This window comes from Falco peregrinus, chromosome 4 (assembly GCF_023634155.1).
Source record: "Falco peregrinus isolate bFalPer1 chromosome 4, bFalPer1.pri, whole genome shotgun sequence".
Taxonomy (NCBI): Eukaryota; Metazoa; Chordata; class Aves; order Falconiformes; family Falconidae; genus Falco; species Falco peregrinus.
Genome location: NC_073724.1, coordinates 102,917,989 through 102,933,244, shown reverse-complemented (window position 1 = coordinate 102,933,244; position 15,256 = coordinate 102,917,989). Strand labels below are relative to the sequence as shown.

Genomic DNA, 15,256 nt, shown 5'->3' with positions numbered 1-15,256 from the left:
CCCCCTCCCCCCTCGCCGTGGTTGGCTGCGATCGGAACGAGGCCCAGCGGGGCGCTCGCTGATTGGGGTAGCTCTTCTGGCGCGCAGTGGGCGCCACGAGGCTTTCTTCGTCCTCTTTTCAAGGTGAGGGGAGTCGCGTCCTGTTCCCGGCCGTCTCGGTGTGTACCCGCTCCAGCCTCTTCACCATCGGCCTTTGTCACCTGCAGCGGCAGTGGTGCTCTGGGCGTCTGGGAGGAAAGAGCACCTCTCCCTTCGGGGGAGGTGGGTGGTTGGGGGACGTGGGGGGTGGGGGGTGGGGGGTGGGGGGGTCAAGGATGCAAATGGCCAGATAGCAGGCCTTAAGGAAAGGAGTGGGGGTCAGTATACGTGGCGGATTGTGAGCGAGGTGTGAACCTAAGGTATTGAGATGCTGTAGAAACGGGAAATAATCATCTGCTGTGTCTGATAAGGTTAGGGGTGGAGTAGCTGAACAGTGCAAAACAGGGCAGCATTTTGTTGCATGTAAAATATTTGTTTTTTAAGGAAAAAACAGGTGTATGTTTTCAATTAATTTTCTGTCTTATCTTTTTCATTTTGCTCTTTGCCCAGTGCTGCAAGTAATCTGTAGTGTTGGCTCAAGTGATAAAACGTGTATGTTGTAGAGAATTAGCCACGTTTTTACTTTGAAGTGTGAGACCATTGTATACCGTCATGAGTAGAAAGATTGAGTTCTTGGTACATAACAGTAGTGAAGAACGTGACAGTAGGGAAGAATATAGAAGACTAAAAAAATATCTATGGTACGTGAATTTTGAGATTACTGTAGTGGCTTTAGTATTTTTAAGTTCTGATGTAATTATCAGGAAATCATATTGAGGAAATTAGAAAATAATGTTTGTACTCTGTGGTGTTGCAATTGAGTCCATTTTTATGCTATTTATGTGTTAAACATGCAGTTTGTGGGAAGTTTTAATGTGTGGAGTGGGTTCAGGGGAAAAAAATGTAAATGCATCTTGGGTTGTAAAATACCTAGTTATTGGGCTATTAATATCTCATATTGATCTGAATGTGTATTCTGCAAGTAAATAAACTATTGTTGGTCTAGTCAATATATTTTCAGTTAAATTTCTAATTAATGTGATTAAAATCGATTATATAACAATTGATTAATGCTGGTTCTAGTTACCATAAATGCTGCATATCTAAAAGCTCTAGTACTACTTTTATGATCAGTTCAGTATCGTGGAGGTGAGTTGCTCCCCCTCCAGTTAGAAGAAGTAACAACATTTTTGTGTGCGTGGTGTGTATTTCATTAACTGCACCTTCTCCATAATGTCATTTGGTAAAAGTGGGCAAGCTTAGCTCTAAGAGAGCTGGTAGTCAGAATTTGTGTTTGGTTGGTAATCTCTAATTACCTTCAACCTATACTTCTACTTGTGAAGGCAATGTTTTGAGATACTGGAAGAGATTTTTGCAGAACCAAATCAGAGAAACAGTGAATTATGTCGTATGTCAAGAGCTATGAGTGTAAAAGGTAAGGCTTTTGGATCTTGACCTTTATTTCCAGCAGTTTTGTGGTGTGCAGTATTCACTGTTAATTTATGTTACATGGTCTGTTAAAGCCAATAGATGGACTGCCAGATTCGATTAATGCATTGTTTTACTACATTTGTAGTACTTGGCAAGAATGATCAATATCTTTCTCTTCTCTTCCTGCTGTTATTCTTGACAAAGTTACTGAAGAGTTTGCTTTATAGGAAACCTCATTTTTCTGGGATTTTTTTGGTTGAGTATTTTTTTTTCCCAATTGCAGAATTGTTGTGTACGGATGCTCTATGAAAATTTTTTTTCCTGTACTATAGGTACATGTTTTGAATGTGTGTTTTCTTTTGCGTTTTCGGCTTCCCTTTTGTGTGTTTATCCTGTCTTGAATGTAGTAGCAATGTAATACAGCTAACTGTGCAGAAAATACCTTAATCATTAAATGCAAGTAAATTGTGTTTGAATTTTGGGGTTTTGGGGTGTGTGTGTGTTTGTATAATTCCCAATTAACTTCCATATCTATTTGTCTGGATTTCTATTTCTAGCTTTCAAATTCTGTCATTACAAGTCAATGTCCAAATTCCCATTTTCTTTATGAATACTATCTAGAAGACTGCTCTAGTGATCATGTATTCCTGTTTATCTAATTGATTGAGACACCTTACAGTTAACAACATTAGCAGTCAAGTGTTTTCTGTGCTTGCTTTTACAGCCTTGTGTGATGATGTGAAGGATGAGAACACTGATTTCTTCGGTTTCTCTTCTACAGAAGTAAGTTGAAGTTTTCTGTTCAGTAGTCACTGTGGTGGTCTGAAATAGTGATACTACAGGACCTTTTGCAGTTGCATTGAAAGTGATTAAAGCAAGCTTACATCCCCTCTGGTGTAAGGACCTGAACTTTATAACCACCTGTTCTCCAGCAAGTCTTAGCTACCATTTCTTGTTGTGCAGTATGCATCTGATGTCCAGAGTCGGGTTTTAGGTTTATTTGTATAGTTCTCCTTAGTGCCCCGTGTTGCCACCTCTGTTCCACCCTCTCGTCTGCACAGAATGTGCCAGAAACCAACTATGTAGGTTTTTTAAAAAAACTAAATAAAAAACCACTTTTTCCCTGTCAACTCACAAATAAAAGGACTTCAGAGATTTTTTGATACTTTTTTAAAACTATTTCAGTTTGCCTGCCAATGCGTAATTTCTGAATATATTTCTGTTTCTGTATTTAAAAAAATGCTCTGCTTGTGAATCATCTCTGTGTTCTAACCTGCTAGTGCCATTTGTTTTACAGAAATCTGTAATTTGGATAAACATTAAGTGCCTTTTTTTTTTGTTTTAATTTATGCAACACATAGGGTGTGGCCATTCTGTTTTTTCTGTTATGAAATTGAGATTTAGTCTTTATTGCAAAATACAGAGAAGTCAAATCTCTGGAGTTAAGCCCTGTCATTATATTTTATTGAAAAAAACCCTTGTAATCAGGTTCAGTAATGCAATATGTTAGAAGTTATGCATAGTAGTGGGAAAAGTACTAAGAGGAAACAGGAAGCTAACATTCCTTTTACTAGGAACACTTTTCACTTACCAAAAAGGTACAGTGATGGGCTAGAGAGCTTCAGCCTGGAAGCTGTTTTCTTATACCTTTCCTTGCACTTGCTTTAAAGCTTAGTGTCATTGAAATTTGGAGGAGGGGGGTGGGGGGGTGGTACTGAAGGTGAAAACAGGCTTATAGAACATTTTTGTACTGGGGTTTGGATTTAACCCTGTATTTGAACTTACTTTACTTTTTCCCTCTGAATTTAGACCATACCTGATTTTAAACTTGGGCTGTGCAGCTACAACTCACAAAGGCTAGAAAGGTAAGCCTTTAACTCAAATGGGTTTTGTGTTTAGATGCCAGACTGGGGGAGGACTTGACTGAGCAAGCATTTCCAGCCATTTTTCTTGGGCTGATTTTTTTTTTCATTTTTAATGTATTCCCATTATGAGTGTCTCTACTGTGGGGGCACAACTTGCTTGACACTTGAGTACAAAAAAACTTTCATTGAAAGAGAGTGAGAAGCAAATGGGTTTGGCTTGAAAACGTTTGGAACTGAAAGTTTGAAGTGTTGTGGTAACACCCTGATAAAGGTTGAGAGAGAGAGAACTGCTGAAATGCCAGGCTGTGATAGGAAGGACTGTATCACTGAAGTGCCTTCTTCCCTCCCACGCCCCTGCTGCTCTCATTGCACCTTCTGCATATCTAAGTCACGCATTCACTTGCTTATTAGTTGTCTAGCCTACGTGAACTTGAAGGAAGCCTTAAAGTGGGTGTCTTTCCCCCTGCTGCCATTACTGTGGAGATTTGTGTTGATACAAATGAGAATAGGCCCAGATAATTCTTACAGATCTGTTACATAAAGGAACTGTTTTATATGAATCTATTTATTCTGTAAGGGATGTATATGTTGCGAAATAGCAGCGCACATTGCACGCACCAAACCTTTCCCAAAGTAAAATAGAAACTCAAGATTTCACATATGGCTGTCAGCATCTGCAGCAGTGTTCTCCAAGCCCTCTCACAACCCATCCGAAGCAACAGTCTGAGCACAGGAAAAACACTATGCTTCCCTCCTGTCGTTGGGCTGGTTTATGCAGACTGTTTTTTGAGAGCCTTGACAGATGTTTAGATCCATTTGTACTTTGCAAAAGAGCAGATATAGGTGACCGTAACAACAGAATTTAAGAGCTTTCTAAACAGGTTGTCAGTAGATGGTTTTAGTATAATCTGTCATGTATTCAAAAGATTTTAACAGCCTAATCAATATCTGATGGGATGTCTGAAGGAAAACATTTGGTCAACAAATGACAAAATCCTGGAATGCTAATAGTAATGCATTTTACTCTTACTGAGGATAAAAATGACTGCAACCTACTAAGGTTTTGTTCAGCCTTGCCAAAATTGTCAGATGAAATTCAGTTACTAATGATGAATTTTAAGATGATGCTAGTAGAAAGGAAACTTTTCAAAAAGTGAGGTATCTGTAGTATATCACAGTGAATTCTACTCTTTAAAAAGTAGGTGTGTGTATGCATTTAAAGACAGATTTTGTAATACTCAAATTGTCTCTGTTTCTGGGAAGTTTGATATTTTAGTTGAAATGTGTAGGTTTTTTCCTTAAAGTTTTGTTTTGCAGGCCCTTCAGTCACAAAACCAAAGAGGAAAATGTTCAGTACCAAGTTTCTTCAAATGGTGGGCTAAGGGAGAAAAAAGGTTTACCTCCATCAGCAGACATGGTGAGTTAATACGGAATTTCCTTATATTCTCTCTCATTACTTCTGTATGTGCATAGTTACTACCATACTTTCTAAAACACAAAAACCTGCAACCTTAATAGTTATGTTCTATTAGTCTGTCTTAGCACAGACTTGAAGTGCAGCTACAATGTTAATAAAATAACTTGACAAAATCAATCAGCTCAAACCCAACCAGGTCATAATTGAGGAGGGCTAGTTTATTCAGCTAACTGTGAAACTAAGTATTTTGAATTTCGCTTTTCTTAAGACACCTGAGGCTTCACAGTGTTTGGGTTTGAGGCTTTTTTACTTCTTTTGCAATTTGAGGCAGCTGCAAGGTTCATGCAACACATCCTTGAAGCAGTCATTCAGCACAACAAGGTTGTTGGGTAAATGAACCTCTTTTAGAATCATAGAATCATTTAGGTTGGGTAGGACCTCTAAAATCGTCAAGTCCAACCAGTAACCCAGGGATGCCAAGTCCACCAATAAACCATGGTCCCTAAGCACTACATCTAAGTGTTTTTTAAACGCTTCAGGGATGCTGATTCCACCACCTTCTTGGGTAGCCTGTTCAAATGCTACCCACCTTTTCAGTCAAGAAATTTTTCCTAATGTGCAATCTGAACCTCCCCTGGCACAACTTGAGGCCATTTCCTCTTGTCCTGTCCCTTGTTACCTGGGAGAAGAGACTTGACTCCCACCTGCCTACAGCCTCCCTTCAGGGAGCTTTAGAGAGTGATAAGGTCTCCCCTCAGCCTCCTTTTCTCCAGGCTAAGCAACCCCACTTCCCTCAGATGCTCCTCATAAGACTTGTTCTCTAGACTCTTCACTAGCTTTGCTGCCCTTCGGACATGCTGCAGCACCTCTGTGTCCCTCTTGCAGTGAGGGGCCCAAAACTCAAATACTGTATTTTTGGTGCGGCCTCACCAGTGCTGAGTAAGGGGGATGATCACTCCTCTTGTCCTGCTGGCCACACTGTTTCGGATACAAGCCAGGATGCTGCTGGTGTTCTTGGCCACCTGGGCACACGGCTGGCTCATGTTCAGCCAGCTGTCAGCTGGCACCCCCAGGTGTTTTTCTGCCAGGCAGTTTTCCAGCCACTCTTCCCCAGGCCTGTAGTGCTGTGTGGGGTTGTTGTGACCCACGGGCAGGACCCAGTGCTTCTCCTTGTTGAACCTCATGCTGTTGATTTTGGCCCGTTGATCCAGGCTGTCAGATCCCTCTGTAGAGCCTTCCTACCCTCGCGCAGATAATACTCCCCTGCGACTTGGTGTTGCCTGCAGACTTCTATTCTTTGCCCTGCATAACCTCATGACATCCTCATAGTCCTTCAGAGTTGCCTGTGCCTTCTTCCAAGGGTCATAAACACTCCTTTTCTCCCCAAGTTCCAGCCAAAGCTCTCTGTTTAGGCAGGCCAGTTTTCTCCCATGCTGGCTCATCTTTTGGTATATGGGGACAGCCTGCTTCTGTGCCTTTAAGACTTCCTTCTTGAAGAATGTCCAGCCTTCCTAGACTGCTTTGCCCTTCGAGACTACCTCCCAAGGAAATCTGTCTTCTAAACAGGCTAAAGTCTGCCCTCCGAAAGGCTAAGGTAGCAATTCTGCAGACCCCCATCCTTCTCCCAGAAGGAAGAAGTCTCCCAAGAAGAAGGAAGTCTCATCTTGTGACAGCTGTGTTGTAAGATGTCCTCCACCCACCACATCACCCACCAGTCCTCTGTAAATAGCAGGTCCAGTGGGCCATGTCCCCTGGTTGGTTCAGTGATGAGCTGTGTCTGGAAGTTATCTTCCATGTGCTCCAGGAACCTCCTAGAGTGTGTTCTCTCACTGTTACATTTCCAGTGGACATCTGGTAAGTTGAAGTGCCCCATGAGAGCAAGGGCTAGTGATTGTGAGACACCTCCTCTTGAAACATTCTATGAAGTTTTCTAACATGATCTTTCTGAATGAAGTTTACAAAGCTTTTTTCAGACTCCTTTATTTTTTGATTGGTGATTACTAGATCTTTGGCAGTATCATTTCTTACATCACTGAATAAGTACGTCCGTGTCTTTGAGTTTTAGAAGGATTTTTATTACTGTATCATTGATCATAATGGGAACCACGAAGCAGAGAGGCAGCAATGTAATTCCATGAGCTTTTTACCTATTATGTCTCCTTGTGCCTGCTCAAAATAGTGGGAACAGTTGTCACAGGGAAGTATTCCAGGTAATGTTCAAGTCATAATAGGAGGAGGGCTTTCTTCCCTTTTTCTGCTCCTAGGAAGGCGATAAAATCCGTCTGAGATGTTCAGGTACATTAATTGGAAAGATCTAGAGCTGAAGGTAACAAACACCTTTAGTAAAGTCCAAAATGATGTGTGTGATTAACAGGTCTCTCCCAGATTGCAGGTAGCACTTCCTTTCATTTATGCTGGTGTCTGATCAGAGACAGAACTCTTTCAGGTTTTTGAACTCTTAAGCTTTTATTTCTCTCTAGCTTGTGTTTGTTCTGCTTAACACCAGTGAGGAACACTTTAAAAAGTTGGAGATGTTTCCACACTAGTTAACTTGCCTTTTGGCAAGGTGATCTGGTTGCCTAAAGGCTTACACCATACCATCCCTGGCTTTTTGGGTCATCCCCATCTGATGATGATCTCATTTTGCTTTTAGCAAAATACCAGCACTCTAACCAGTACTCTTTAACATTAGCTTTAGTAGTGCCAGTGAGAAAATAAGACATTTCTGTATGTAAGTTTGGTTCTGTGCGGAGTCATATGCAAGTATTTTATTGTCTCTTCTTGGATCAGCATAACACTAGGAGCTTATTACCTTTTGTTTGTTGGTTTCCCCCAGATGATATTCCTAAATATTTTACCTTTTTCTAGGCTGCAATGTTCCCATTCTTCAGTCTTGCATTTTTTTTTCCTCTGTATTGGTAACTTTATTTTGATTTTCCTTCATGTACTATGTTTTAATTTGGTTGTTGTGTGTGTGTGTGAATGAATTGTATGTTTATAACAGTCAAAAAAATTCAGAATACACTACAATGTAAATGTTCTTATTGTAATTCAGGTTAAGTAAGTATTTGGGGCCTGTTTTCAGCTATAGAGCTGTGCAGAGCACAGATTCAGTCACCCACATCAAGTGCCTCTCATGTCAAAATGGCAAATGAATTTAGGCTATCTTGTCTTCTAGTCACACAGGCAACTTTATATTCATTGGCAAATCTTTCCCCCAGGACATCAAAACTATGGAATATCTTGATGAAGCTTTGTGCATAGCTACTTGTAATCTCAGCCACTTAAATGATGCAGAAAAGGTGGGTGAAAATAAGTTAAATAAATCACAAAACATAAAATCCTATCCTTGACTGAAGCATTCTTTTGGGAGTAGTCACACAGTAGCATGCTATTTAAACATGTTATCACTGCCTTCATTTTGGCATCTCTTTTGTCCTTTAGCTGTTCGGGACGTTTCTGTGAATATATGGCTTTAAGTGCTAGGCTGTAGTCTGAAAGGTACCGACTGCAGGATCATCTGTAAAGAAGTGTATGAGCTTATGCATAATTCATAGTTAATAGGTCAATCCATATATAGCAGAACCATATGTAAGCCAGTCTTTTAAGTACTAAACTTTTGTTTCCTTGAATCATGGTAGAATTCAACCTTTGTTTTTGCTCTGGCGACTATGCTGACTTTCTCATTTTCATGTGTTTTGTTCTGGATTTAAAGGTGGAAAAGAAATTACATGGGCAACAGAAGTAATGATTTTAACAGACACAATATGCAAAACATGTAAATCAAGTAATGCCTTTTTATGCACAGAAAGAATCCTAAAATACTGGATAATGCTGGTAATAGGTTTTACTGAGTAACCTGTGAACTTCATTAATGATAATGACTTTATTTAAACTTTAACTCTTATTAAATACACTGTGGGAGAGTTTTCAGTTCTGTCTTTGACATTTATTTACATTTTACATATATTCTAAGTTACACCCAGGCATAGAAGTGTTTAATGATCCAAAAACTTAAAGCAGATTCATTCTAGTAAGTGTGGTATGAAGCGTCCCTAAAACTTGTTATCCATTCCCTTTCTAACTTGCTTTGTTATAGTGGCCAATCTGTGAGTTAAGCAAAGTTACATTGAATATGTAATTTGTATACTAAGAGCATCTTGTAAAAAGCTGCCATTTCAGCAGCTCTAATACAGTAACTCGTGCATACAACTGTGGTCTTCCCACAGCTTTTCAACAGACTGATTGTTGCCAAAGCAGTGTTGCATTGCTGAGATATTTTTCCATGTCTTTTCATTAAATGTAACTATAGCGACAAAATTAATGCTTAGCCAGGGAAAGAATCTTTATTTCTTTCATTTCTGCTCAGACTGAGTTTAAAAAAACAGGAAACTTATTGTGCTACTTAGCTGGGTATGGTGCTATATGACTATGTCAAGTAAGGAAAGTGAGGCGGTGGCACATAGATCTATATGTTTCTTGCCTCATGGATCTGAAGATTTCAGTTGACATGAGGATCACAAGCCAGTGCAAGCTGACTAGAAGCTAGAGAAAACAAAGGGATTAATGAGCTATAGCTGGTTTAAGTATTGCTCTTACATGGTTTAGTGTCACTCTTCCTGCTAAGTATTGATCGTTGTCTTAATTTTCATTGCTTCTGTTCTGAATTAAAAAAAAAAAGGAAAGAATTGATGTGACACTAATGAAATACTAATAATGGATAGCGAAATAATTAATGCATGTTTATTGAACACTGAATGAAATAGATGCTGGAATATTTGGAATGGAGAATGAAGCAGGAAGGAGACAAAGTCGCAGAAACTGCTGATAAAGCATTTGATGAACTTGCTACTTCTCTCCTCTCAAGGTAGTAATCTGTTTTGCAGAATGGTGGGCATGAGTTATTTTTTCAAGAAGTTGTTTCTAATTCAGATAAAAGAATTCTATATAAAATTTCAGTCTTCCTTTCAGCAGTATTTCATAATACCTGTCTCTTAATTTTTGTGCAGTATTTTTGCTCTTTTCATAGTGGCATCTGTTAGAGCTCATTTTCAGGGCTGGAAAACACTAGCTTATGTTGCCTCTGCTCTTTAAAAAAAGAAAAAACTTAGTCTTAATGACACTATTTTTCTTAAATAGCTCAATTTTGACGTTTTTTTAATATTGATACTAGATGAGTTTAACATCAAGAATAACTTTTTTTTAAAGTTTACTTTCTGCAAATTTTCAAGCTGATAAAGCCCTTCATTTCTTGATGTCTTCAAAGACTCTTCATTTCTTCATTTTCAAAAATATTTTTATCTTCAGATTTAAAGGGGGAAGGGGTGTCAAAACTTGGGATTCCAGAATAGCCTCTGCGAGGGGGATCTGATACCTTAATAGACTGGATTGTAAAATTCAACTGTTTAGTTTTCAGTTGGATGTGTATGGAAGAGTGCTTTAAACATTTAATTAAAAACTTTCTCCAAATGAAGTGGCTTTTTAGTGTGAACTCTTAACTTTTGTGGTTCCTCCAATTAAGCAGGTTTTCCATGCTTTCCACTTTTCACTGTTTGAAGAAAATGATATTTCTGTGTGATATGTATCCACTTTGTGTTGTGGTATAACTGGTAATTGTGTGTTATAGTTGAAGTTTGAATCTGTATGGCTGAGTGCTTATTAAACTCTGAAAAGTAGTATTTTTTAATACAGGAAAATAAGATTGCATGCAGAATTAGTGAAGACCATCAGCTCCTACAGCACTGATATTGCAAAAGCTAAGGAAGTCATTGAAAAGAAGAAAAAGTGCCTGATTGGTGCGATTAGGATTGCAAAGGAATTAGAACTTACATGTTCTGTAAGAACCTGTTACGATCTTGCACAGGTAGTTACATTCTTGCACTGTGAAATAATTTATTTTTAATGAATGTATTCCAATTTGGGTTAAAAGTTTTGTGATCTGTCTTTGGGATTTTTGCAGTAATTTAGTCTTACTGTGTGCGCGCGCACACACACACACAGAGGCATAGTCTTGGTCATAGAAACCCACAGCGTAGCAGATAGTGTGGGTTTCTATCAGACCAAAGGTCCATCCTGTGAAGTCGCCTGTCTGACTACAGAAAGGAAAAGATGCTTGGAAGGAAGAATCGAAGAACCTGGGCATTTAGTGTGTTAGGAAGTTGAACGTTAAGGATTTTATAATCAGTGGGATACATCAGGGTCAGTACACATTACCTCATTCTATCATAAGCTTTTGAACACTTCCTTGAATGTCTTTGTAATGCTTGTGGCAGTGTGTATGTGAGTGTACATATGTACATTATATGTATGTATTCATACGTAGTGGCAGTGAGTTCTCATTTTAATACTTAAAATGAGGTGTATATAAAATAGCTTCCTTTGTTCTAAATGTGCTACCCAGTTACTCCATTTGGAGCCTTTGTGGTCCTTGTGTTGAGAAAAACAATGAATACCTGGTCTTGTCATTCTTGAAAGTAGTGTAATTTTTAGACTGTCATGTTCCCTGCTTCCAGTTGTCACTTTCCGTATGAAGAAACTTGGTTTTTCTCATCTGACCCAGAAAAGAAGACTGATCACTTGTTTTTTTTCTGTCATTTACCTCCATCTTGTCCAGTGTGGCTTTTGGGAGCTGGCACTCATCACAGTCCTCCTATAGGTTTACCTTCTTACTTAAGTCACCTTCTCGGTAGTTGTTCATATAAAAGGAAAATCTGACTCCTGCTTCTGTTTACAGGCTAACATTACAAAATCCCCAACCATTAGGTCTGCTCAATTATGTCTTCTTACATTGCTAGTTGGCTGTTGGCTGTTAATGAGTAAACTCTTGGGGGTTTTCTGTAAAATTAAAGATGTTATACTCTTGGCTTTGTCATGTTGTAGATAATAGGTATCTGTATAATCTGCTTTTTTGTATAATGGAAGCTAAGAATTTACTTCTTAATTTCAGGTTATTTGTAATTTAAAGTTGCCAGTTGAGGCTGAGCTTTCAAGAGTGAATAGTTGGAAGGAAAAAATTCCTCCAAGGTAAATGACTGGAGTGGGAGGTATATTGGGAGGTAAATGGTTGCACTGGATATCTTAATTACAAAAATGGTTCTTACAGCAGTTAAATAGCAGAAGTTGAGCTGCTTTACTTGCATTTTAGTGAAAAACTGCTAGTTCAGATGTATGCAAACCCATCGCTAACTGCAGAGTAGCCTTCACCTGAGGAAGAAATTCTTGACAGACTTCTGCCACTTTTACTGTCCTTCCCTTATAAGTAGAAATAAATTGGGGAATAGTGGCTTAATTACTTACTAAAAAATGAACCTGTTTCTCACCTTCAGGAAAGACTTAAATGCTTTTTGGGGCAGTGATGTTTAAGAAGTAATTTGTGGAAAATCACAGTTACCATGTTGCCCTCATTGAAAGTGACAAATATGCTTTCTGTACCAGAAATAAGCAAGAAAATGTTGTGGCTGTGGTACAGCTGACCCTATATGCAACTTGATCATAAGGCTGGTCAGCATGCTGTAATCCTAGTGTATAGAAGCCAAATTCAGGAATGGTGGAGTGACAGAACAAAGATGGTGTTAGGCTGGAACATCTTGGAGATCCCATTATATTTTAGAACATGTCACCACCCTGGGGGATAGAGTGGTTGTGTGTCATCAGATTCTGACTGGCACAGAGGAATGAAGCTCAAAGTTGATTACTTGCATGCGAAGTGTGAAAAATTATCATGAAATCATAGAATCATTTAGGTTGGAAAAGATGTGGAAGATCATGGAGCCCAACCACCAACCTAACGCTACCACGTCCACCACAAAATCATGTCCCTAAGCACCATCTTTACAAGTCCTTTAAATTACAGAATCACAGAACTGTTTCAATTGGAAGGGATTTTTAAAGGTCATCTAGTCCAACCCTCCTGCAATAAGCAGGGACAGTTGCTACTAGATCAGGTTGCTCAGAGGCCCATGCAACCTGACCCTGAATGTTTCCAGGGATGGGACATCTACCACCTCCCTGGGCAACGTGTTCCAGTCTTTTTCCCACTCTCATCATAACAATTTTTTTTCCTTGTATTCATGTGAACCTGTCCTCTTAGTTTAAAACCATTACCCCTTGTCCTACTGCAGCAGGCCCTATTATGTCTGTTTCCATCCTGTAACACCCCCCACTTCAAGTACTAGAAGACTACAGTAAGGCCCCAACTATCTCGGCCAGATGCCTTCAGGGATGGTGATTCAACCACTTCCCTGGGCAGCCTGTTCCAGTACTTGACAGAAACTACAACTCCTCCTGTCATCTGTTAGTTGAGTCATTAGAATATGGATAAAGGAATCTTTAAAATCATCATTTACAGAACTTGGTGACTAGCTAGGTAGGGCCTATTTTGAAGATAGTGTAAGTAGTGAATGAACATTTCAGAGAAGCCAATTGAAATGCACAATGCCAAACTCTCCTAACCCAGAAGAAAGCTAAAACATGACAAAATCAAATTTGTTTACTTTGGGAGACCTTTTAAGAACTTGAACAAAACATGGCAGGGGAAGGAGATCTGGTGAAGGATGAGCATAAAGGTGCTGGTACCACTCCAGAATAACAGCAAAGGTGAAAAAAAAACCCATCTAGGAGGCGCATAGTAGTTGAGGCACATTCTGTAGATGTAAAATAGAATAGAAAGGAGAGTAGATATGTTCTTGAAGGGGCAGGGGGAAGAAGGGAAGAATGAAAGATGGGCTGTTTAATACTGCTTACACTTCAATTTTCACAAATTGTTCATTATAACTGGCAGCAAAGCTAAGAATTTGATTGCATGAAGTTATGTTTACTGTTAAGCCTAGATGTAGAAGTACTTAAAAGATTTTGCTGGCTTTCATCGGTAAAAGAAACAGGTGCTTATTAGTGTAACAATAAGTGGAACAAAAAAAAGTACGTTTTGGACTTCAGTTAAGGTTTTCTCTTCAGGAGCATTGGAGAATTCTTTTTCTCTGTGCAGAATAATTTAGTGAAGTAAACTGGGTATAGGTGTGAAAATTTGGTAACTGAATTTGGAGTACTTAATCCGTGCATGAGGAAGCAAAAGGCAAGAGAGTTCTTAAGTATGAGTGTGAAGATAACTGAGCAACCAAATCTGTTAACAGGAGTGGAAGACTGAAACTGGGGTAAGATAATCTCGTATTTGGCCCCTCCATGAAAACTTGTGCTGAAAAATATCATACATCATAAACTGTCAAGAATGATTTCAGTATTTGTGTCATTTTCTGTCATGTTCTTTCATTTCTCTTGAGATTCTTCCTAAACATGGATGAAATTACATCTTTATTAAAAAATTTGGGCAAGATTGAATGGGGAGCAACAGGGCAGTAAGTATATTATTTTATAAAGATAGATACGGTAAGTTACCTGTTCTTCTAATGGCTAAATATTCATTGGAGATCAAAAAACTTCAAAAAAAAATCTTTATGTGCTTATAGGTTTCTAAGAGTATAGTGAAAGAAAACAAAACTTCAGATCCTGTTATTTCAATCAGCATTCCAGTTATTCCAGTTAGTGTTTCAGTTCTAACATTTCAGTTTTAGTTGTATTTCACTGTATCACCTAAGTTACTAAGATTTTTTTATACTGTGTACTTTTCAGCTTTGACTGGCATTTAATGTTATAGTCATGGAATCATAGAATTATTTAGGTTGGAAGTCCTTTAAGATCATCAAGTTCAACCATAAACCTAACACTGCCAAATCCACTGCTAAACTATATCCCTAAGGACCACATCTGCATATTCATAGTACACTTAATAGAGATGTTTATCATAATAGTATATGAAAATTGTATCATGTCAGTGTAAATAAATCTTTAAAATCAACAGCAAATACTGAAATTTACAGTATTTCCACTTTACAGTCGTAAGTACTGATTGCATCAAATACTGAAAAATTACTTAAAATTAACTTGAACCAGGAAAAAATTACTATTTTTAAAATTACAATTGCTTTTATTTTATTAGTCCCCCTTATTTATTTTTCCCTGCAGTCTTTGACAAAGACTTGAGAAAATGGAATGGAGTTGCTGTTAGCCCCTTTAAAGTTAGCACTGGTTATGTTTAAAAAGGCATATTGCATACTGTAATATTTTAAAATCCTGCAGGTTACAGGGGAGAGTAACTGTTAGTGCAAAAGCATCTGACATGCCTTTTGATCTTAACATGAACTATCTGTGACATTATTAACAGGTTTTTTTCAAATACTTTGTATTTACCTGTGGTCTGTTTGCTCATTTAAGCAGGGGTGGCTCTTGTACTGAGTTGTGTCCAAGAATGTATGCCATTTCTATGCTAGTCTTTTTTTAGGTTTCAGAAATCATGTTAATGTTTTTGTTATGGTATTCAAAAACTTAACATATTTTTTTTTAACCAGCTGTTAGGAGGTGTTTTCTTTACATAGTGGTATGTTCTTAATTAAACCTGTGCTTTGAATTGTGC

At 38.5% G+C, this 15,256-nt stretch overlaps 1 protein-coding gene across 1 annotated transcript in view; it reads left to right on the top strand.

Moving 5' to 3' along the window:
• Nucleotides 1–690: 690 nt before the first annotated feature.
• RNF17 (ring finger protein 17) overlaps nt 691–15,256 on the top strand; it is a 54,225-nt gene continuing 39,659 nt past the window's right edge. Inside the window, exons 1-10 of the mRNA XM_055802862.1 lie at nt 691–779; nt 1,422–1,513; nt 2,234–2,292; nt 3,319–3,374; nt 4,692–4,791; nt 8,013–8,093; nt 9,558–9,658; nt 10,483–10,654; nt 11,738–11,814; nt 14,067–14,141. Of these exons, the coding sequence (XP_055658837.1) occupies nt 691–779; nt 1,422–1,513; nt 2,234–2,292; nt 3,319–3,374; nt 4,692–4,791; nt 8,013–8,093; nt 9,558–9,658; nt 10,483–10,654; nt 11,738–11,814; nt 14,067–14,141 (902 nt within the window). The remainder of the gene's footprint in view (nt 780–1,421; nt 1,514–2,233; nt 2,293–3,318; nt 3,375–4,691; nt 4,792–8,012; nt 8,094–9,557; nt 9,659–10,482; nt 10,655–11,737; nt 11,815–14,066; nt 14,142–15,256) is intronic.